Below are 25,139 nucleotides of genomic sequence, written 5' to 3' on the forward strand. Positions count from 1 at the left end.
GGGATTGAAGTCTGGCATTCAAATCTCCATTTTTACAACCTTGCTCCAGTGGCAAGGTCCTCAAGTCCTGGGTTCATCAGAACTTGTAAAATGTCAAGCGTGGGCTATCTAGGACATGTACACCTAACTAGAGGGTTCTCAACCCTCCAAGAAACATTATATTTATACCCTTTCTGGTTAACCAAGTGTTTTGGTATATGTAGGAATCCCTAAATCTCTGGACTTGGAATCATGTGTAGTTATCCAGGGTAAATGAGATGAATTTGGTTTTTTAAAAATGTTTTTGTAACTATTTCAAAATATTTTATTTTATTTTATTTTCTCAGTCCTATGTATTTTATTTTCTGCTTTTTAAAGCACTAGTTTACAGAGTATGGATACAGGTCTGGGTCTCTCAGCAGATAAAGAATGAAGTGCTAAGAAGTTTCAGGGATTTAGTCATAGATTTGAGATGGGGAGGAAGTAGAGGAGTTGACTACATGGATGGTAATGATCTCAATCTCAAGAAAGAGTTTGCTAATGTTTTTGTAAGTCACTTTGAATGCAGACAACTGGTAGAAACCCATACATGATCACATACCTGATCTGAGCACCATCTTTGTAGGCCACTTCTGCTTGGTTTAGAAGTTAACTTGGGGAGTGGGACAGCAATGAGATGGACCATACTAGGACCGGGAGGCTAGACAGACCCACTATAATAGAAGTGCAGATCAGAACAGACGACAACAGCAGGTAATATTAGAATACTCGATAGTCAGGTTGGTACTAAGATTAGATAGGGAAGATTTTGAGCAGGTGAACAATGTATGGCAACACATGGATCTGGCAGGAGGTATTTGGCAGAAGTTTGGGTACTTGCCTAAGCAGCTGTGATCTGGGACGTTTGATGGTAGACCCAAACTATGAATGGTGGGCACTGTTGTTGTTATTCATCCTATGTCTTCTAAGAAAACCAGTGACCATTCAGGTCATAGGGAATAGATGGAGGAATAAGTAGGTAATTGTTAGGTACTGGAGACTTCTAACAGTAAGAAGGGGGTTAGTGTCAATTTTTTACCTCCTGTCTGTTCCTCAGCACTGGCTACCCCCCCATCTCTTCTCTTCCCTGGTCTCCTTTAAGACTTAGCTCAGATCTCACATTCTGGAGTTGACCCTACCTACTCTTGGCCCATCTTATCCCCCTCTGAGATGACCTTCCATCCATTGTTTATATTGTATTATGCACCAGATTATTTACATGTTGTCTTTTCTTTTAGAAGATGAGATTCTCCATGTTCTTGACTTTCATTGTATCCCAGAACTTAGCACAATTACTGGTCCATTAATAAGTGGTTGTTGGCTGACAACTTGATCCTAGAAGGATCATAGATTTAGAACTGGGAGCTATCTCCTAGTTGAGTCCCCTAATTTTACAGATGAGAATGATCCAGGTGAGCAGGTGTAATGTCCTAGGGCAACATTGGCGAAGACGTGGCTTGTGTGTGCAGAGCCAGCACTTGAGGAGCTGCTCTGTGCCCCCTCTTCCCTCAGTACTTGAGGACATTTTTTGCATGCTCTGCCCTCTGTCCAGCCACCCAAGCAAGCACTTCCTCCCTCAGCTCTCTCCAGTAATGCAGGGGCTCATAGTCAGCTTGAATTTGCCCTCTGGATACTTGAACTCAGAAAAGATTCACCAAAGCTATTCTAGTGATCCGTGAGTAATCCACTGCCCAGAAAGCAATAAATTATGGCAGAGTTAGAGGCCTTCAGCTCTGGTCATCCATGCAGGGATCTACAATCAGGACCCAATGAGAAGCCCCTCTTTACAGATGGTAGAATTGCACAACTTTTGAGAGAAATACATGCCCAGCCCTAAGATGCCCATATCTGCAATAGGCTGGCCTGAGGTTGTTGCTACAGTCATGTTGGACGTATCCACTATGTCCTAACTAACATCTGTGCCAGGTGTTGGGAAACAAAGATACACAAAGAAGGGCCTTCCCTCAAGGAGCTTACATTCTTTCAGAGAAGAAAACCTATACATATATAGCTAAGTACAGAATAGATACCAGGTAATTTGCACAGGGAACGACACTAGCAATTGGGGATAGGGGGTTGGGAGGACATCCAAGAAAGGCTTCCCATAGAAGGGGGCCCTTGAGTTGTCTTCAATCAATCAGTTGCCTACTCTATATCAGATACTGTGCCAGGCACTGTTGATACCAAGACAAAATTGAAATAATTCCTCCTCTTGGGGAATTTATGTTTTAGTGAAAGAAATAACATGTAAATACATTCAGCACAAATATGTATATATGTATATACACGCATATATATATATACACATACTGTAGACTGTGGGAAGGGAAAGAATGTATAATGAAACCATGATAATAGATTGGGGGCAGGTTGTACAGGGCTTTAAATGGCAGAGTTTATTTGATCCAATAAGCAATGGGTTAGGGTTTTTGCTGGATTTGATTGAGTTAGGAGAGTAACACAGTTGGATTTGTGCATAAGAAAAATCATTTTGTTGGCTGTGGATAGGATGAATTAGAGTAGGGAAAGCCTTGAGGCAAAGAGATGAGTCAGAAGGCTGTTGTAATAATTTAGGTAGGAAAGAGGTGATGAGGGCCAGGACTCAAGGTAGCAGTTGTGAAACTAGAGAGAAGGGGCCAGATGCAAAAAATATCATTTTTTTTTGTTATCCGACTAATAACACTGAGATTACAAACTTGGGAAATGAAAAGACTTGACCCCAGGGAAGTTCTGAAGAGAAAAGGGTTTGAGGGGAATTATACTGTATTCTTTTTGGACATGGAGAGTCTGAGAGTCTGAGACATTCATTATAAAATGTCCGGGAGGATAGTTGATGATTTGGGACTAAAGTTCAGGAGAGAGACTCAGCTTGGATACAAAGATCTGTGAGTCATCTGCAGTGGGATGATAATTAAACCCAGGGGCTGATGAAGTCACCAAGGGGGAAAAGAGGGCCTAGGACAGAACCTTGGGGAAAACCTACAATTAGAAAGCTGGGAAAGAAAAAAAGAAGTAATTGGCAGATGGGTAGGAGAACAAGGAAAGAATAGTGTGAGGCAAACCCAGAGAAGAGAAGAGAAATAGGGAAGCCAACAATGTCAAATGAAGCAGGGAAGTCAGGAAGGAGGAGGACTGAGAAAAGATCAGGTTTGGTAACTAAGAGATCCCTTTGAAGAGGGTCATTTCAGTTGAATGATGAGACCAGAAACCAGACTGTGAAGGGTGGAAAAGAGGAGAGGAGAGGAAGTGGAGATAAGAATGAGAACAGCTTTTTTGAAGAGTTTGGCTGACAAGGATGTGAAGAAAGAAAGAAGGTATTCTAAGAGGCAGAGGGAAGGAGAGAGAATATTGCAGACTTGGGGCTCAGAAAGAGCAAAGGCATAGAGGCAGTGCATCACTGTTTGTGTTTAGAGAAGTCTGTTGAACCTCAGAAGCCTCCTAGAAGACTCACACTGCCATAGTAGGCCTGAGAGGGAAATGTTCAGCGGAATGAACTGTGGGCGAGCCCAAGAACCTCTTGTGATAGAGGTTTCAAACCCAAGAACTGGAGTTACAGTCTGGAAAATTGCTGGAGCCTCAGCCACAATGGGGGAGGGTCTCCAGGAGAGATTCTGGAATCTTAAGAGAGCCGGAGATCTGTGGGAAAGGCAGTTAGCTCTCTCAATCCTGAGACAGCCTGAGGAAAAGGTTTGGTCAGGATTTGCTCCCGAGAAAAGACTTACATCTTTCTCCTGGTGTCCTGGTGTCCTGACTGGACCCCCCCCCCCAATTCCCAACTGAAGTGGGCAGCTGGAGATGACACAAACAGCTAACAAGATCACCTCACAGTTCCTGGTGCCCTGGGTCTGAACTGTGCCCAGTGGGGCCAAGATCAGAGCCATCCAAGCCTGAATCTCTCAGGGGCCCAAGGCTGCCAAGGCCTGGATTCCCCAACTTGAGGAGGGAGGAAAGGCTAGCTAGAATAGGGACACCTTTTTTTCCCTTTTTCCTCACAAACCCCTCCTGCAGCCATTTCCCTGTGTTATCCCCAATTGATCAGTTAGAATAAAGTTTGTGGTCTTCCCTAACTGATTCTAGTGTGAGTGGGGAACCAGTTCCAGCTTGATGGGGAGAAGGACGTCTCTCTCTCTCTGAAGAAGGAAGCTCTATATATCATAGTATTAGAGGGAAGTCAAGAGGCAGTTTGGGTGAGCAGCCATAGCTGAGGGGAGGCTGAAGGGGGAACTACAGACTCACTCCTCCTCTTCCTTCCCCTGGCCAAGTTACACAGCCGCTGTCTCTCCTGGGCCCTGCCTTGAGAGGGGAGGTCTCCATGTTTCTCTCTTTTTACCACCAGACTAACTCTCTCTGTTACAGATGTGCTTGTTACTTCTGCCAAGTACATGACTCAGGAATTCAATTTTTGGAGGCTTTAAAAAAAATCTAATTCTATATTGCAGTTACATTTATCATAGTACACACTATTGGCTGATGGAATGAAAGGTGACCAACCACAGCGCTGTGTTCTGTATCCTGGGCGCTGATTGGTTCAGTGACTGTAGGTTGTTAATAAGAGTGTGGGAAGGATTTATAGGAGAGTGGGGAGGGTTTATAAAGCCTTAAAATATATATAAATCATTAAATAAATATAACACCGCTACTTCGCAGATTTTCACCTATGGCGGGGGGAGGGGGGCTCTGGAACGTAACTCCCTCAATAGGTGAGGGATCCCTGTATTGATTCAGTACTTGCTCTGTACCAAGTACTGCTCCACGTGCTGAGAACACAGAAGTCCAAAAGTGAGCACGGTATCTGCCCTCACGGTGCTGACATCCCAAACCAGAGAGGATACAGATAAAGGGGATGGTGGCCACAGAGGACGTTTGGTTTGACCAGTTTTGAGGATGGTAAATAGAGACTCACAAGGGGGACTCCCACGTTCGCTTCTTAAGCTCATATCCCTGACAGAATTGAATGAATACCAGGGTAGCTTTGATCCCTCCTGAATCTTTTCAGATAACAGTCTTCATAATGAGAGGAAGCGGCCAAAGACTGGGAATGGAAGTTAAGGTAGAACAACTGTGACAAGGAAGAGTAGAACAAAGGACAAAGTATACAAAGCAGAGCAGATAATTAAACTTAAGTGTTTATGGACTGACTCATCACCTGCGGGAATAGGAAGGGTCCATCATGTGGTTACCCAGGAATCAAAGAAAGGAGATGGGTTTGGAGAAGATATAAACATTGGACTTGGAATCAGAAGATTCCAATTTATTGGGAAATTATCATTTTGTTATTATTTAAGATAAAGTAGCCTAGGTAGTGTAAACCTTAAAATTCCTTAGACTTATAAATGTTGGAAATTTCACCATTGGGATATTTCATACTTGGAAAATTTCTTACTGATAGTCTATTGGAATGGGAACCCCATTGGCATGGGAGGTTCCTTCTCTTCCCTTCTTCAGATTACTTTAGGACAGAAACCCTTTGCTGAACAATGGAAAGGACTTTGACCTATGCTTAAGCATAGAACAGGAATTTCTTTGAGTCATGATTGATTTTAGAATTGATACAATGGAGATACTTGGAATCAATCTCCACCCTATTCAGTCCTAACAGGATTGAGTAAGGGCTGCAGCCTAGATCAAAATTTAATTATTCCAATCTCTACCCTACTCAGGTTAACAGGATTTAGAAAGGGCTGTAGCAAAGGAGCAAAGATTTAATCATTTGAAAATATGACCTTCAACAGACATGTGCAAAGCCTCTGGGCGGTCCTGGGTTAAGCTAGAGCCTCCATTGGCACAGGGAAATTGATGGACAGTGATTGGTAGATGTGAGAACTGAGGGGAGGCAACTTGGATGGTTTCCTTAAAGATCAGGGGGGTCTGAAGACTGGGGGGGGGGGTTGAGGAGTTGATCGGAGTGGTGGCAGTGGGCAGTGTACTCTGAGAAGCTTGCTCTGAAGGAAGCTGAAGGTGGGGGCCTCTGAGACTGTTTCTCCATTTTTGGTCACGTGAGTAATAGGGACTGATCTCCTTTCTTTGCCCCAGCTATCTAAGGACTTGGGCCTTTTGGCCCAGCCTAAACAGAAGGGGTATTTGAGCCCTATTCCCTTCTCTCCCTTTTTCTCTCTCTCTATCTCTAATTCCTTTCTTACTCCTATTGTAATTAAACTCCATAAAAGATTGACTGCTGACTTGAGTTTTCATTTAGGAATTACATAGCTGAATTCCTTGGCGACCTTAAATTAATATATATCAGTCTTTTAAAGTGATTCCCTTGTCACAGTAGCTAGCCTCTAAGAGGCCCCAGATGGTGATTGATGGTAAGGGTCAGTGTGAAAGGAGTAAGTTCAGGAAAGAACCAGGGATGGAAACAACAATTTGTGTCAAAGGGTAAGTTTTAGAAGAACAAATACATTATGTTATGATAAAATTCTGCATTTAGGAAGTCAAGTGAGCCACTTCCCTAGATGGTAGGAGATATGACACTAGACAGCCTTTTGTTCAAGTGGACTGGAGATGCTCTGGTATGGGAATGTAACTTATGAATAATGTAGTTCAAAAATACAGTTGAAGTTGGGGACCATATTGGAGGTGTGACATAGGGTAGACCATGGAGCTAGACGTTTCCCCTCCAGGATTCAGCTGGAAGCTCAGACAGTGGTGGGTGTCCCAGCAGAAGGAAACTTGGGAAATGACGCTTGGAAGTGGACAAGCCATGATGATATTTAGCATTGCCAAGGCAAGGAGGTAGGAGCATGAACAAGCCTGCCAGCTTGCCTAAGTGGTTCTTGTTCTGGGCACATAGCTCATAGAGTTGCTGACCTTCCTTTGAGAGCAAAAGTTATGCCCTCTTTGGAATGCAGACAACTCGACTTGGGTCCTAAAAATGCTGTTGTTGGTTCAGCTGTAAAACTGATGAGTTGAAGAGTTGGAGTGGCTATAGCTATCCATCCGTCTGTCTGTCTGTCTGTCTGCTTGTCTATCTATATCTTGAGGGTGTCCAAGTTAGTTATTTTTGTGCTAATGCATCTGGCTAATCTGTATTGTCCCAGAACTAAAGAAAGGAGTATGACTTAAATCAGCAGTATGATGTGATGCCAAGAAAAGAACTGTGATCTTGGACTACGGTCAGAGGCAGAACTTTCAGGAACAGGAGGTCAGAAATCCAATGGCTTCTCCCCTGGACAGACCACATCTAGGATATTGTATTCAGTTCTAGATGCCACAGTCTAGAACAGACACGGAGAGAATCCAGGGGGAAGGCAAGACATTCCATGCAAAGAATCTCTCCCTCCAATCTATATCTTTTCCTTCTGATTCTAGTAGCCCTGATTTTACACTTTTCAAGATTTTCAAATGGCATGAAACTAGAAGGAATAGCTTTCAAATTGTATGACAGGATCATAAAAGATACTGACAGGCTCTAGAATTTGGGACCAAGAGTAAAACACTGATATTTAGTAGTTGTGAATATAAAGTCTTACACCTTAGGTTCAAAGCAACAACCTTCAAGGACCCTTAGCTCTAAATTTATTATCTTACATGTCTAGACTACAGTTCATCGGATGAAGAAATGGGGACTTTAGTGGACTACAAACTGAATGTAAATCCGCATCATTATTTGTCTGACTTTTAGCTAATGGAATCTTAAATTGCATTGAGGGGCATAGTGTTGTTAATTAGGAAAGTGATAATTCCACCTTTTTTCCTGCCCTAACTAGAATGAATCTGAAGTATTATCTTCAGTTCCAGATGCTACGTTTTAGGAAGGACATTGATATTGAAGTGTTCCAGGTAGGACAACCAAGATGGTGCAGTCTTTATCATGCCAAATCAGGATCTGTCGAGGTCATTGCATTTGCAGAAGAGAAGATTTAAGAGGCCATAATAATTGTCCTCAAGTATTTGAACAATTGTCATATTGAAGAGGAATTCAACTTATTCTGCTTGGCCTCAGAGGGTAGAACTGGGCAATGTAAGAAGTTTCAAGAGATCAAATTTAAGCTTGATGAAAGGAAAAACTTCCTAGTAATGAGACTATCCAAAAATGAAATGTGATGACTAATGAGATAATGGGTTCCCCAAAATGGACGTTTTCAATAAAAGGTTGACTTAAGAGCCAGGCCTAGAGACAGGAGGTCCTGGGTTCAAATCTGGTCTCAGATACTTCCTAGCAATATAACCCTGGGCAAGTTACTTAATCCCATTACCTAAGCCCTTACCATTCTTCCACTTTCGAACCAATATACAGAATTGATTCTAAGATGGAAGGTAAGGGTTTAAAAAAATAAAAGGTTGGCTGGATTATGGGGTATCATCATCATTATTATTATTAACTGTTCTTTATAGTTATAGGATATACTGAAGGAGAGATCAGGTATGGATAGGTTGGATTGAGATTTTTTTTTCTAACTCTTGAGAATCTATGGGTCTGCCTGGCAAATCATAAGAGCTTAGTAATTGCTCATTGGCTCCCTGAATGATGGATAGGTCTCCTGGGTACTATGTAGTCAATTGTGCCTGGAGGTCAGCATTGACTTATTCATTATCCCTAAAGTTACTGTTTGAAGGAAGTTTTCTCCACTACTTACTGTTGTATTGATAAGATGTGAGGGGTTTCATCGTTAGGACCTTCATTCTTGCCCACTTGACCAGCTGGCCAGAGGTGAATGTTTAGGATTTCATATAGTCTCATTGTGCCTGATCTGTGTTGTGACAGATTTATTAAATAAAATTTTATTTATTATTATTATTATTATTATTTGAGACTGAGTCTCCCTATCTCACTGAGACTGGAAGTTCAGGCGCTCCTCATGATCCTGACCCTTCTACTGTTTGCTAGAGGAGCTTTGATCTACTCCATTTCCATTCTGATGCCCTTTCTCCTCTCAGAGGCTCACCCGGTTGGTGCTACACTCAGCATGGACCACTGCAGCTCAGAACTCCAGACCTCAAGAGATGGCTCAACTTCAACCACTCTGGTGGCAGAGGTCCCAGACAAGTACCACCATACTCGGTGTATCATGACAGATTAAAGAGAGTGATCAAGGAGCCAGTGTCAGCACAGGCTTTCTGGGTCACCCACCCAAAAGCTAGCTAGCAGAGCTTGTTATTAAGGATAGTCCTTAGTCTGAGGGGCTAAGCTGGCCTCCTGGAAGCCTAGAGAACAGAATCAGAAGGTCCTGAAATCACAGAATGCAAGAAGAGGAAGGCAGGCATCTTAAAGATCACCTATCGAATCTCATTTTACAGATGAGCAAATTGACAAATAGAGCATGCAGTGACATGCCAGGACACATCACTGATGGGTAGAGGGGTGAGGTCTAAAATGCCAGGGTCCTTATTGTTCAGTGTCCTTTCTGTTATACCATGGGCCAGAAGAGGCTTCTGGCAGCCATTGCTCCAACAGCTTTCACAGGGCTTTCGCTCCCTCTTTAATTTGAGCAGCTAAAGCCTACCTGCTCAGCCCCAGCAGACCAATTTAGTCCCTCAGGTTTTAAAAAAACTCTTAATGATCCTTAAAAAGGGGGCAGCTAGGTGGATCAGTGGATGGAGAACCAGGCTTGGAAATGGGAGGTCTTGGGCTCAAATTCATCCTCAGATACTTCCTAGCTGTGTGACCTGGGCAAATCTCTTAACTCTCACTGCCTAGCCCTTACTGCCCTTCTACCTTGGAATCAATACTTAGTATTGAGTCTAAAGCACAAGGTAAGGGTTTAAAAAAAAACTCAGGAAAATCAGAGCCTAGCTATGAAACTTGAGAACAAAACCATATTCCCAATTAAAACAAACAAAACCTCAGGCCACCAGTCTTGGCCACACCATTTAGTTCTGGGAACGTCGGTTTCCAATTTGATTGTAGCATTTCCAGGTATTCTCATGTAGCCAGAACAACAAAACATACTCAGGTCACTTCTTTCAAGAGTGTATGAAAAATGCGAAACTCAGAAGTCAGATCAAATTGGACAAAAGTCTACACATAAAAACGAAATACCAAATTGTATATTTTTCAACTCTTAGATTATTTCCCAAGAAGGCAATTGTCTGCTTATTTTGCCCACCAAGAAACCAACTTCCCCTTCTTTTTATGGTGGCTTCACATAAAGAGAAAAGAACACAATTAACATGGCGGAATAAAGAGTGGAGTTTATTTTGAAGATGTTCCAAACTCCTGATATGAGCCAGTCAGAAGGGAGGGAATCATTGATCCTGAGGAAGTCTGACCCCAGAGAAAGGAGTTACAGTGTTGAAATCCTATCTCTGCTGGGAAGATTTGTTTTGTGCATTGGTTCTTAGAAGCCTTGCCGATGGATGGGAGCCATTTAATCGTGAATGTCAAGGCAAAAGTTGTCCCCAAAACTCGAATCATCCTGCCCTGCCTTACCCAAATGTGCAAAGGAGAGGAACTATAAAGGCAGGAGCTGAAAGCAGACCTGAGAGTTCTAGGAATGGACCTACAGGATTCAGCTTTCCTTGAAGTTAGGGCCTTTCCTGCAGATGAATGACATTTGGACTCTGTGAAGCAATCGGATGAGTGTTGACTATTTGAGACCCAGGTTTGAATCTGGCTTTAGATACTCACTGGCTGGGAAGTCACTGAAATCTAAAGCTTCGTGCTCCTCATCCATGTAGTAGGGATAATGATGTTTCCAAAGAGAGTTATTGTAAAGAAGATGCTATGGAAATGTGAACTGTTAGTATATTGTATGAGTTGTTGATTGTTTGAGATTTGGTGTTATTTTTTGTATTTGTCCCAACAGTGATTTTGTTCACCAGGAAAATGACTTCTCTTCCTTTTGATGGTTTCACATGAAAAGGGAATATGAGTACTATGGTGGGAGGAGGGATAGGAGAAGGTGATGGTTATTCTGAAGGGATATTCTGACTTCTGATATGAACCAGGTGTGAGGCCATCTCTGGTGAAACTTTCATAAGTGACAAAAGAAGAGATTTCCCAAGTTACGTGATTAGAAAAAATTGGATCTAATTACGGCTCTGTAGCTGAAGTTTTAGAATCAATTTTTATGTATTTTGTCTTCATTTTTATACATTTTCATCTTTTTTTTTTTAGAATCCTTACCTTCTGGCTGATAATCAATACTAAGTATCAGTTCCAAGGCAGAAGATGGTTAAAGGCTAGATAATTGGGTCACACATTTAAGAGATGTCAGGTCAGATTTGAACCTAGAACCTTCCAACTCAAAACCTGGCTCTCTATGCATTTTTATCTTTTGAAATTGGGATAGGAAATTACATTTTAAAGTATTTAATTATAACCCCATCTTTTATCAGGGCAGCTAGGAGACAGAGCTTCATACCTAACCAGAAAGGCTTAAATTCAAGCCTGGTCTCAGACAATAGAAGTGTGACCTCAGACAAGTCACCTAAGCTCTGTTTGCCTTGGTTTCTTCAAATGTAAAATGTTGGTTCACCTTGATTTCTTTGAAAGCAGGGTGGATAGAGATTATTATCCCCATTTTACATTTAAAGAAATTAAGGCAGACAGGTTAAGTGACTTGTATCACTTAATGAGTTTTACAAATCCATTAAAGCATTATATAAATGTTAATTATCAAGACAGGGCAGCTGGATAGCCTAGTTTATAGAATGACAGGCTTGGAGTTAGGAGGACCTGAATTCAAATCTAGCCTTAGACACTTCGAGCTGTGTGATCCTGGACAAGCCACTTAACCTCAATTGTCTAGTCTTTAACCATCTTCTGCCTTGGAACTGATATTTAGTATTGGTTATCAGCCAGAAGGCAACCCCAACTGCCTAGCCCTTGCCAGCCTTCTTTCTTAGAATTGATCCTAAGACTCAAAGATAAGTGTTTTTTTTAAAATTATTATGAGGACATCTGGGTGGCTCAAGAGATTGAAAGCCAAGCCCAGTGATGGGAGGTCCTGGGTTCAAATCTGGATTCAGACACTCCTATATGTGTGACCCTGGGAAGTTACTTGACCCCCATTGTCTAGCCCTTACTGCTCTTCTGCCTTAGAACCAATATACATATTGATTCTAAGATGGAAGGTAAAGGCTTAAAAAAATTATTATTAAGGCACTTGTAGAAATGGAAGAACTTAATGTCCAACATTTAAATGTTCAAATTTTTGTCGTAAATAAAGTTGGATGCAACTTAGTCCTTTAATTAGTGACTTTAATTAAAGCCTGTCTGTGGACTTCTTTGATCAAAGTCCAGGATCATCAATCTTTAGAATTAAAAAGAAGGGATGAAAGAATGACAAACAAAGGAAACATTTACATAGTCCTGTTGGAACATTACTATGTAAAATGATTTTGCTGCTGTTTCTAATGCTTATGTTGTACTGGTTTCATTAAATGAAATCAGTGCAGAAGGAAGATGGCAGAAGATGGAAGAAGCTTCCTTGGCTTGGTTTCTGTCTCAGGCTCTACACTAATGCTTCCCCCCTTTTGATTCTTCTTGTAGGTTGGATCTATGATATCACCCAAAAATACGATTTTTCCTTCTACATATGTGGCTTACTTTACATGGTGGGAATGCTCTTTTTGCTCATCCAACCTTGTATCCGACTGAAGGAACAACCAAGAAAGAAATACATGGAAGGCACCCATGTTTAGTGCTGCTTGAAATGGAGATGGCAGCTCTTGGCTTCCCCTCGCCGTTGCTGACCTAAAGAACAACAAAGGTATCCCATTTGGGGAACTACTCTGCCGGGCACTATTCCAAATGCCAGCTCAGTTGATACAGAGGAGATGATCCATCAGAGCTGGGTCAGTCAAGAATTTCCAGAAGCATCCTCATAAAAGCAAATACCTTGTCATACATAGGGCCCTCAGCGTTTGCATTAAAAGGAGAGAGAGAGAGAGAGAAAGAAGTAAAAACAAACAAAAAAAATAAGAGAAAAATAAACATGAAACCTCTTTACAATCACTTCCTTTGTGATGGGGGGGGGGGGGAGAAGAAGAAAAATTTATCAGACTCTTTACCCTAAGCAGGCTGATAACTTGGTTTGTAAGCACAGACTGTGGCTAGATTTCTGAACCAACTCTTCTTGCCTACAGAGAATTGCTCACGGATCCATGTAAAATAAAACTGGCCTATGCTCGAAATTCACGTAGTTTTGTACAATTTAAAAATGTTTCTATGATAAAGAAATGAATGCAATTTATATTTTTCTCAATGAATTCTGAAGCTTATAACATTGTCACTCGCTAAGATGATCTTGATACATTTTCAAAATAGGGGAAACAATAGTCATAGGCTACTAGTGAACCAAGGGCTATTGCATTTTAGGCACTTTGATTCTGATATTCCCTGTCTCTGATTTAAAGGCAAAACTTTGGGTAAATAAAAACTGAAGGGAGAGGGAGCAATTGGGGGCAGTGCTGTGGTTTCCTTGTATATAAAATCTAGAATCTTTTATGGCCATCTTGAAAGGACTGTTGTAAAAATAAACTGTTTAGTCTTTGAAAAATTACTTGCAGACTCCAATGATACGGCAAGAAGACTGGCATGCTATGATAAGCTAATAAAAGCTACTACAGGTGCGCTCCTAGCAATACAATAATCTTTACAACTAGCTAGCTCTGGGGCAGTGAGCTAGCACAGTAAATAGAGAGCCAGGCCTGGAGATTTCGAAGGTCCTTGGTTCAAATATGGCCTCAGATGCTTCCTGGCTGTGTGACCTTGGGCAAGTCACTTAACCTCAATTGCCTAGCCCTTCCCACTCTTCTGCCTTAGGACTGATACTAAGACAGATGGCAAGGGTTTAAAAACAAACATAACTAGCTAGCTCTCCACTCTGGTCATTCCCATTACTAAGCAGATAATTCATTTACTTGTATTTCCAACAGTTTTGTTTAAATAGCTTTGTTTAAATGGCTTCTGGACAAAGGAATCACCCTGTCCTTGAGTCATCAAACTTTAAAGCTACAAAATGCCTTTCCCAGACGCCCAGCCCAAAAGCTTTAAACTTTTTTATGGAATTCCTGGTGGTGGTTGCACAAAATATAAGCAAAGGTTTCATGGAAAAACCTGAATTTTGGTGATTTAAAAATATTTAATGAAATTGAATTAGTAAAAAAATAAATAAAAATTTTGAAATATTTAATATGAAACTATGTGTTCAAAATACTTACTTTGTATGGTTTTTAGGGTCAGAGATTAAAAATTGGATTAGTTCCCTTTTTATGTGCTAAAATTTTCCTAAAACCCTTTTATCTAGGTGGCACAGTAGATAGATCATAGAGCCTGAAATTTTAAGCACTTAATAACTGTGTGACCCTGGGCAAGTCACTTAACCTTGTTTGCCTCAGTTCCTCATCTGTTAAAAAATGAACTGGAGAAGGAAATCTCTGGTATCTTTGCCAAGAAAACCTCAAATGGGGTCACAAGAGTCAGACACAACTGAAAAACAAAACAGCTTTTTAGCCTAGACACAACCAAAATGGCACCTGAGTTTTGAGAGAAGTCCATAACACTTGAGTCAGAATATAAAGAGGATAACAAGCCCAAACTAAGATTCACTCATTGACACAATACTTGTTTGTTTGTCAAGGGCAGTTCCATCTGCTTTTGGATTGTGTTTATGGATTCTGTCAATATATTTCTCTTTTTTAAAAAAAGTGCCCATATCTTCTGTCTCAGAATCAGTACTGTGTATTGGTTCCAAAGCAAAACAGCAATAAGGACTAGGCAAAGGGGGTTAAGTGACTTGCCCAGGGTCTCCCAGCTAGGAAGTGTCTAGGCCAGATTTAAACCCAGGACCTCTGATCTTTAGACCTGGCTCTCTATCCATTAAGCTACCCAGCTACCCCCTCTCAATACATTTCAAGACAAGGGTTCCATGGTCAAAATCGTTGAAAAATATCCATTTAGTCCAATTCCCTCACTTGTAAGTGAAAAACTGAGGTCTAGCTTCATCAAAGTGAAAACCTAATTAAGAGCAAAATTGAGGCTAGATGTGAAATATCCCGACTCCCACCCCAGTGCCTGCTTTCCTACATCCTACATTGCTCTCTACGATCCATTTTTCTAAGTCAAACCTTTGTCAGATTGCAGAATGATCCAAGAAACATTTTGAAAATTTCTGGCTGCCTTAATTGTTTACACATAGTTTAGAACTATATGATATTCTACTGAAATTTTTCCCATTTCAAAATCATTTCAGTTTCTCAGGGCTTGTGAACACAGTGTGAAATGCATCTGAGATACCCAAATCTTGTTTATTCACGGTAAAAGAAAGGCAGAAATAGCTCTGAGAAGATACATATGTGTGTGTACATAAATACATACACATATATAATATTTATTAAAATCACCCAACCAAATTTTAGCCAATAGCTTCAATCTCTTCTACCAAACCTTTCACTAGAACAGGTAATAAAATGGATTTCTTTCTCTCGTCTCCATTTTTCTTGCCCTACACTCTGGTGGAAAGGGTTGATTAGTGACGTGAACAAGAGAGAGACAGCCCACGAGAGGGAGAAACAAAGTCACTTCACCTGCTAATAATCAAAAGTCGCCCATTCTATAGAAAATAGATTGCATGTCATCCTCTCTCTTCAGTCCAATGTGATAATGACTAGTTTTGTCACTGTTCGACCAAGCAAAGTGACTTAGGTCTTGAGCCTTTTCTGTATAGTTAATATAGTGTTAGGAATATAACCAATAGCATGGGAAAACTACTGTAATCATTTTAGGACATTACTTAAATTTTCTGATGAAACCAAATAAACAAGGGATGATATGGCAGACTGTATCACTGGTGCTACAGCTAATGCATTCTGATGCACATATCATTGGCTTTGGGTCACTCAGAGGAAGTAGAAAGCGTATGTATTTTTTCCGTAACTGCCTGGACTTGAACCACTGAAAAGGTCAGGCTGTTCAGGTTCAGTGTTGTCATAGTTGTTCATGGAGTCACGTCCGTATGGGAATAATGAGTTCTATCTGTTAGAATTTTTTGCTTTATTAAAACAATGAAATTTGCTGACAGTATTGTTTTTTTAATATGTACACACATGTATTATGATTTGGAAAGAGTGCCAGAAATATGAAGTAGAGCAATGCTTTTTGCGGAATAAATTCTATGATTTCAAGTGCTCAGAAGACTATTACTGGGGCTGGGGGTGGAGTTCTCTGTATATTTATATTGTTTGTTTTATAATTTGTCTCCATAGATACAAATGATTTTTTTTTAGATACAACTATGAAATAAAATTTGTCTTCTTAAGAGAAGTTCATTGTGTCTTTGTTTAATTATAGAGAGCTGACAGCTATAAGCCTCTACAATCCACCCTGGCAGCCAGCCCTTAAGAGCTAGCAGAATGCCCTGGGTAAAGATTCCTTTGAATTCTGTTTTTCCAGCTGACTTAGTGCTGCTAGACCCAGCCAGCTAACTGACTTAGGGTTAGAAAATTCTGTTTAATTCCTGATTGTCAACTTGTATCCCCAAAAACCACTTTGTGGACTCGATCCAAAAAGTTTTACAGGAAGGGTATGGATGGAACCTTCTTTCAATTTCCATGATGCTCCCTGATTAGCACAGAAATAAATCTACTTCTGACAAGAAGAAAAGAAAAACCAGCGGGATGAACCCCAAATCAACAATCCTGTCTTTTCCAAGGCAAATATTTCAGCAACAAAATCACTAATTTTTAAAAAACTATTCTCTGGACAGCACAAAACTCATTGATCTACCTATATAAAGTCATCCAACTTCTTTAATTTAATGTTAAAGTGAAAGTATGGCAAAGTAGACAGGGAGCTACTCAGAAAAAAACCTGTGTTCAATTACTGACTCTGACATACACTGATCAGACAAATTACTTAATTCTCAATCCTCCAGGTAGTTCTCTAAGGCCCTATGTTCCTGAGACAGAGCTGCCTTGACTTAGTAGAGGGATTTCCCTATACCAGGAGTTCTCAAAAGAACCCAAAGACCATGGGTTTCCCTAGATCCTTCCAGGGAGTCAATGAGAGCAAAACCATTTTCATAATAATGCTAAGATTTTTATTTTCCACTACTGTACATATGGATAGATACAATCCACATAAACAAAAGCTCATTGGGGAGTCGTCTTCAATAATTTTTCGTACTGGAAAGAAGTACTGAGACCAAAAAAACCCCCAACAATTGAGAATTGCCACTAAATGAAATCACAAGCCCAGTCCAAATCCTTAATTTTATGTTCAGGGCAATGGTTTAACCGGCAAGTTTAACTCCTGCTAACTTATTACACAGAAAAGTTGACTGACCCCCTAATTGCAGCCTCCCCTTCCCATTCTCTCATCTGTGGCAGATCCATAACTGTGGCAGATGATAACCGTTGAGTGTATTTAGATAATGTGTTTAGTCAGTTGACAAGAAGAATTAGAAGAAGGCCCATGACTGTATCTTACCAGGTCCTTTTCTTTCCTCAATTGGCAAACATTTACTGAACAACTAGAATACACAAGGTTTTTTCCAAAAGTTCCTGACCCTGAAGATTCCAGCGGGCCAGAGGGCTACCTAGCAGCTGCCCCTAGAAGACAATGTACAAATGAACTCGGGGGATGTTTAAGCCACAAAGGTCCTCCCAGCTCATCCCATCCAGCTCCTTCAATTTAGAGATGAGGAAAGTGGCAGCAGATCAGTGCTAAGTGATTACCCCCAAAGTCACCCACACAGCCCAGATGAGGGGCCAGAAAGGGGGGATTCCTAATAGGCAAGACCAAAGGAAAAAGAAAGAAAAAACAAAGAAGAAAATTAGTTAAAAATAAAACCCAAAGAACATAAGAGTCAAGTTTCTTTGTATCTTCAGCACTTAGTAAATAGTGCCTGACATGTTATAGACACTTTTATAGTTAAAAAATACTCATTGACTGGCTGATTAATTAGTATAGCTACAGTTCAAATGTAGTCTATTTTTAGAACTGAACTCCATTGTTTAGAGTCAGAAAAGCCAGTGTTATAACTCACTATCTCACTTTAAACCCAAATGGCAACTGAGTTTTGAGATAAAGCCTATGACATGTAACTTTGAAGACAACAGACTGGCATCAGATTCGATCATTTGCCAAGAGTGGCATGTCCTACAAGGTCATTTCCTTCATTCTACATTCTTAGGTGAGTCCATTCTCAGTAATGAACTAATCGCACGTAGGAAAGGAATTTGTGGCCCTAAGAATAAGTATTCTTGTTCCAATGAGAGAGGTCTATTGAATTGGTACATACTTAACTTTAGGTATTGGTAACCATCCAAAAAATGAACATTTCTTTCTACAGGCAGTTTGTGAAAAATGACAAAGGTCTCCTAACTTCAGGGAGAGATCAGACGGTTCTTATGCTTGTCTTCTCCTCCCAGCAAAAAGAAAGAAAAGCTAACAAGAGCCTCTGGGTACTATTTCTGTCTAGTTCTGGAAACTGAGTTCCTCTGAATTCTGTAGTCATAAGTTTAAAGCACTCATGGTATTCTGTTCAGAAAAAAAGGTCTAGATCAATAATCACATTAAATAAAACTACATTTATTCTTCAATGTACATGAGGCTTTGTGAAGGGAGGAATTACAATCTAAATGAGATTAAAAATTACTCTTCTACTACTACTACATCATTGAAATATGTTATAGTACTAGATACTCATTTCAAGTGGGAATTCAACTAGGAACAAATGCTATTTGAAAGTATGTGTAGCTGAAAAATAAAAGTAAGGTAAAAGAAAGGAAGGTAGCATTGATCTATTGGCATTAAAACTGTCATAGACTCGTTAGAGAATACTGCCCTTACTCACCCGCCCACCCCGTTGGAGAAGAGGTTGGAAATGCTGCCAGACAGGTGCCTGGCAGCTTCAGATTTCACGATTCTTTTATACTTGGACCAAAAAGATGACGATGATGATGGAGAAAAACACTCCAAGGATTGTGGCAAAAACTTCATAGAGTTTAACAAGCTTTCTCGAGTCCACACGTAGAGCATAATAATTCCTGGAGGCAGCAGTTACAGGATTTCTCCGACTCTCAGAGTGACATACAAATATGTATGAAAGTTGGAGGCTTAGTTTCATGCCAAGAAGAGTGGGAATTGCAGATCACTGAAAGCAAAAGGTCTTCAGATGTACTTTCTGTAAAGAAAGGTAATTATTGCTAAAATAAAGCACCACAAATAATTAGTAAGGAAGAGAATTGAATGTATTTTAAAACCAAACATTCAATTTTGTGATTTTGTGAATTTTCCCTTTTTTCTAGGTTTTCAGAGAGTGCATCATTATTAAGCATGACAATACCTCAGAATTACTGTTGAATAGAGGAAATGTTACAAATAAAATAAAAACTTTTGCTGTTAACGTTTCAGATGGGTGGTTGATTGTTCTTTTCATCCTATGCTGGCATTTTGTATCAACTAAATGTTTACATGGTATCTTTATATTATTGTTTTGGTATAAAAGCAGGTCCCATCTCCTGCCCCAAACTGGCTCTTTCAGGGCTGTTCCTCTCTCCTTCGCTGACATACTCATCTGGACTTGCTGAGAAATGCCCAAAGTGCCCATCAGAGTGACTTTCCCCATCCCCAAATGAAATATCAATGAGGGACATTTATTCAACTCAAGATCAGAGCCCCAGGTGAGGAGCCACCAGCATGCCATGTACTGATGTGTGAAAACTGCATTGGGGATGGGGAGAAGAAAGCAGTGGTCCATGATTTCTATTTCAATTTACACTTACAGTATTCTGCTAAATGCTTTTTGCACTGCCCACAAAGACTGGCTTTGAGAACAAGAAAAAAAAATTCAGAATGGCCAACGACCCTTCCCATGCTACCTAAAGTCATCTTGGGAATTATTTTTCAAAAAGGCTCATCCAATAAATCCATTTGTTTATGTTTACTAGAACTATGTATATACTCATGGAACGGGGGGAGAGAAGGGAAAGATTCAGCTCGGAGACTTTTTGCCATGTGGTGAGAGGGATGGGGACGCCTGATATTTTACTATGTGGTCAAGGAGCCACAATTCCATCCAGTTTGACTGACTCCATAGTAGAGTCTGATGGATTCTGATTCAGTTTCTGTTTGGAAACCCAAATATTTTTTTTTAAACTCCTCTGATCTAGGTTTTAAAAAAAATGCCAACGCATTGTTCTCAAATAAAAAATGTACCAAAGAATGAAAAGATGATGAAAAGTCCGGTCCAAGCGTGAGACTTTGGTGAGTGGGCAGGTGGATGGGGAGAGGGACAGGGGGCAGGATGGGGAGGGGCTCCAGGGATGCCTAGCTGTCTTCTGGCTCTCCCTTGTCGTCGTTGTCATCGTCGTCATCATCTTTTTGCCGCCTCTTTCGGATCTGACGCTGGAGTTGGAGTTTGTTGGTGAAGAACAGCTGTCTCCAGCCGATATCCTGGGCCAGGACCTTCATACCAGGGGTGACTGTGTCGCACGTGACGGTCACGATCTGCTCCCACAGCTTATCAGAGGTACAGAGCTATTGGTGGGAAATGGAGAGAAAGAGTTATATCCCAGATGGGCACCAAAGGGCTTAATTAACGCTCTTCTCTGGCCCTGGCCCAGGAAAGCCTGGAGCTGGGCTGCCACGGTGTCAAGAAGGGCAGAATGAGTGGATGCCAGCCATGAGCAAGGGTCTGTACTGTGTAGGAATGGGTGAGACAGTAGGAAAATTCCAACAAAAATAATTATTGACATTTATGGATAGAGTTGCAACCCGTGGAACTGTGAGGTTGCTCAGTGGATGAAGAGCCAGGCCTGGAGATGAGGGGTCCTGGGCTCAAATTTGGCCTCAGACACTTCCTAGCTGGGTGACCCTGGGCAAGTCACTTAGTCCCCATTGCCAGCCCTTACCATTCTTCTGCCTTGGAAACAATGTTTAGTATTAATTCTAAGATGGAAGGTAATTAAAAAAAATTTTTAAATTAAACAATAAACAAATATTACAGAAGTTAAGTTATTTTTTAAATTTAATTTAAAAATGAACAAACATGATGCCTGGGACTGGCTTCAGAGAGTAGGTTCCTACATAAATCACTTAATCCCAATTGTCTAGCTTTTACTACTCTTCTGCCTTGGCCCCAGTACTTGGGATTGATTCTAAGACAGAAAGTATGGGTTTAAAAAAAATTGTAACCCACTTATGTCATTTGAGCCTCAAGAAAAACTTGTGAGGTGAGTATAAACAACATTATTATACCCACTTTATAGGAGACACAAAGGCTCAGACAGATCACACAGACTCTTTAAAAAGAAGCAAATTATTGGGCATGGTGGAGCAGTCTGTTCACTATCTTTTTTTTTTTAAGTTTACCTTCTGTCTTAGAATCAACACTGTGTCACTTCCGTGGCAGAAGAGTAGTAAGAGCTAGGCAAGGGGGGTGAAGTGGCCTCCCCCAGGGTTATCTAGCCACAAAGTGTCCAAGGCCAGATTGAATCCCAGGTTCTCCCAGCCCCAGGTCTGGTGCTCTATCCACTGAGACACCAGCTGTCCCAACTCTCTGGCTTCTTACTACTCAATAAAATTCCATTATACCCATAGTTCTGTTTTTTTCCTCCCATACCCCAATCAATAGGCACCTATTTTTCCCCCATTTTTTTTGCTACACACAAACACACAATGCTGCTTCAATATCTTGGTTCATATTAGATCTTTGTTTCTGTCTTTGACTCATTGGGGGCACGCCTCCAATATGGCGGTAGGGTAAGGACCCTATGAAGGCATTTTTCTTGCATAATTCCTAACTGCTGTCAGGAATGTTTGGACCTCTTCACAGCAATACCAGTAGTATACTCATGCCCTTATCTACCTATAGATCTTCCAATTCTATTTTCATTAAAAAACAAAAACAAAACAAAAAACCTTACCTTCCATCTTAGAAACAATACTATACATGGACTCCAAGATAGAAGAAGAGTGGTAAGGGCTAGGCAAAGGGCATTAAATGGCTTGCTCAGGGTCTCAGAGCTAGGAAGTGCCTGAGTCCACTATTCTCATTTTTTGTCCTCTGCCAACTAAACAACTCAAGTTTTTAAAAGATAGGCACCCAGGGGCAGCTGGGTAGCTCAGTGGATTGAGAGCCACGCCTAGAGATGGGAGGTTCAAGATTCAAATCTGACCCCAGACACTTCCTAGCTCCATGACCAGGGGCAAGTCACTTAGCCCCCATTGGCTAGCCCTTACCACTCCTCTGCCTTAGAATCAGTAACAGGCACCTAAGATGAAAGTAAGGGCAAACAAGTCATGTTGGAGAGAAGCAGGGTCCTATAAGGTCAGGATCCCTAAAGCCCATAAAAGGTTGAGGTTGCATTCAGATCAATGCTACAGACAGCAAAGACCTTTGGGTATGGGAACTTTTTTGGGAGGTGGCAGTGATGGAAGGGCAGAGGAGTTGGGGATCAGAAGCCAGTCAAAGAAGTGCTAAGAGTGAAGCTCAGGAGGCAGGGGATGATGATAGTGAATAACACTGAAAAGGCGAAACTATTCACCAGTGATTTTGCTTACATTTTCTGTTCCAAGGAAAATAATTTTGGGACTAGGGAAGAAAGGACAAAAATGGTTCTGAGGGACTAAGTAGCCAAGGTAAGGGAAGAAATGTAGTTGCCCTCAAAGAATTTAAGTCACCTGACTTGAACAAGTTACATCACATGATGTGACTGGTGGCTTTGAAAGATTTTGGGCGGTTGACTTAGGACTGCAGGAAGGCAAATATTGTCCTGATTTTCAGAACAGAGAAAAGAACAGAGTTTGCAAACTCTAAGACTGTGAACTTGACTTGGATTCTAGGAGCTATTCTAGAATCATTTTTTATAAAATCCATCTTCCATCTTGATTCTAAGGACTAAGCAAGGGGGGTTACGGGACTTGCTCAGGATCACTTGACTAGGAAGTGTCTGAGGCCAGATTTGATCTAGAACATATTTTTAAAGGAACCATTTCTGAGTACTGAGAAAGAGAAGCAATAGCCACAGCAGCCTGGCTCTGTCAAGAAAAGGATGTCTAAATACCAACAACATGAAAATGGGTTCGGATCAAGGACACGTGATAGTGGAATCACGCGTTGGCCATGGGGGGGGGGGGGGCGGGAGGGGAGGGAGGAAAAGAAAATGATTTTTGTATCCAATGAATAATGTTTGAAATTGACCAAATAAAAATGTTTAAAAGTAAAAAAAAAAGGATGCCTAGTCTAGCTTCATATTATCCTTTGGGGAAAGGGTAACCAGAAGAGAGAATGCCTCTGGGGCTAACGCATGTTTGGGTTTCTGCAAAGCACTTGACACAGTCTATTATACTTGCAGATAAGATGGGAACAGATGGACTAGATAATATAACAGTCAATTCAGATATGGCTGAATGACTCAGCCTAAACAGTAGTCACTAATGAATGGGTGATCCAGTGGATAGGGTGCTGAGCTCAGGAAGGCTCCACTTCCTTAGTTCAAATCTGGGCCCACACACTTATTAGCTGTGTGACCCTAGGCACATCACTTAACCCGTGTGCCTCAATTTCCTCATCTGTAAAATGAACTGGAGAATCTTTGTTCCAAATGGGACTAAAAAAAAAAGACTGAACATCAATGAATGAATCAATATCACCTTGGAGGGAAATCTTTAGAGGAATGCCCCAGAGATTGATTGTTCTCTTCTATTTTTTCCATTCTATTCTATATTTTTATTCATGCCATGAAAGAAACAATAACCAACTCAATTTTTTTAAGCTTATAAATTCTACATGATAACACTGATTATGAGTAGAATCAAGATCTGAAAAGAATCTGACAGGCTAGGATGATGTCCCTAATAAAATAAAAAAGAAATTTAATAAAAATAAATGTAGAGTTCCACACTTGAGCTAAAAAAAACCCAACACTTCAACCTAAGGTATAGAGCTTCATGAAGCATTGCTTTCCAACAATTCCTATGTAAAAAAAAAAAATATGGCAACCACAGGCAACTGTAAACTCATTATGAGTCAACAGGGTGACAAGAATCATAGTGATATTTATATAATGGTTTGCAAATGTTTAATGTTTGCAAAATGGTTTGTATATATTATCTCATCTGATTCTTATAATAACTGAGGGACAATCGGTGATATTTATATGATAGTTTGTAAATATATAATAGTTTGTTTCTCATTTGATTCTCATAATAACTCTGACAGAAGTACTATATACATTCTTCTTCACATTTTACAGATGAAGAAATTGAGGCTAAGACAGGTAGAAGTGATATGGCTAGAGTCACGCAGCTAGTAAAATGTCTGAGACAGTGTTAGAACTCAGGTCATGAAGATTCCATCTTTAAAAACACAGCAGACCAAAATAAATTTAAAGCATAAGAGTCAGGCTGCTAAGCTTCATTAGAAAAAGCCTGGGGGCAAGGACAAGGAGATCCTAGTTTTGCTTTCCTTTGGTCTGGTCAGACCACATCTGTATATTGGATTCAATTCGGGGCTCCATGTTTAGGAGTTCCATAGATAAGGTACATCAAGTCCAGAAAAGGGTAAAAAGTATGTGCTATGAAAAATGGTTGAAGAAAACCAGCCAGAGAAGACTTTGGGGCTAGCCGCCTAAGAGCTATCTTCAGGACCAAAAAGGGCAGAAGGATTGAACTTGCCCAGTTTTGCCCAAAGAGAAAATGCAGGAATGGTAGGAAGAGACATATAGACTCAGGATAAAGGAAAACAATTCCTCACCATTAGCTCCAACAAAAAGTAGAATATACTGCCTCAGGCACTAAAGTGTTTCCCATCACTGGTAATCACCAGAGGCTGAATGATAGCTTTGAGGGAATGTTGAAGAGGAAACAGGTCAATATCCTGTGCTAGATCCCTGTTATTGGAGGCCAGAGAATTGAGTTCAAACCTTACCTTTGGCTAATATATATGATCTCATCCAAGTCATTTCCTGGGCCTTACTTTGTGGCTTTGTTCAGTCTTTCAGTGATGCTTGACTCTTTTGGGACCTCATGGACCACAGCTATCCATGAAGTTTTCTTGGCAAGGATACTGGAGTGGTCTGCCATTTCCTTCTCCAATTTCTTCTTTTTGTCAGGCAATCAGAGGTTAAGTGATTTGCCAAGGGGTCACGCAGCTAGGAAGCATCTGATGCCAGATTTGAACCCTGAACCTCCCAGCTCCATGCCTGGCTCTTCAGCCACTGAACTACCT

The 25,139-nt window shown here is 40.7% G+C and overlaps 2 protein-coding genes across 3 annotated transcripts in view; one reads left to right on the top strand and one right to left on the bottom strand.

The window, feature by feature from the left end:
- The window catches only part of SLC16A14 (solute carrier family 16 member 14), a 55,136-nt gene extending 38,908 nt beyond the window's left edge, over window positions 1-16,228 (top strand). Inside the window, exon 5 of the mRNA XM_016425257.2 lies at window positions 12,455-16,228. Coding sequence (XP_016280743.1) covers window positions 12,455-12,606 — 152 coding nt within the window. The 3' untranslated portion in view covers window positions 12,607-16,228. The remainder of the gene's footprint in view (window positions 1-12,454) is intronic.
- A 2,908-nt stretch (window positions 16,229-19,136) lies between these two features.
- The window catches only part of FBXO36 (F-box protein 36), a 96,904-nt gene continuing 90,901 nt past the window's right edge, over window positions 19,137-25,139 (bottom strand). For both annotated transcript variants that reach the window (XM_001373164.4, XM_056807061.1), the window contains exon 4: window positions 19,137-20,446. In XM_001373164.4, coding sequence (XP_001373201.1) covers window positions 20,237-20,446 — 210 coding nt within the window. In that variant the 3' untranslated portion in view covers window positions 19,137-20,236. The remainder of the gene's footprint in view (window positions 20,447-25,139) is intronic.

Source organism: Monodelphis domestica, chromosome 8, assembly GCF_027887165.1.
Source record: "Monodelphis domestica isolate mMonDom1 chromosome 8, mMonDom1.pri, whole genome shotgun sequence".
NCBI classification, from domain to species: Eukaryota; Metazoa; Chordata; class Mammalia; order Didelphimorphia; family Didelphidae; genus Monodelphis; species Monodelphis domestica.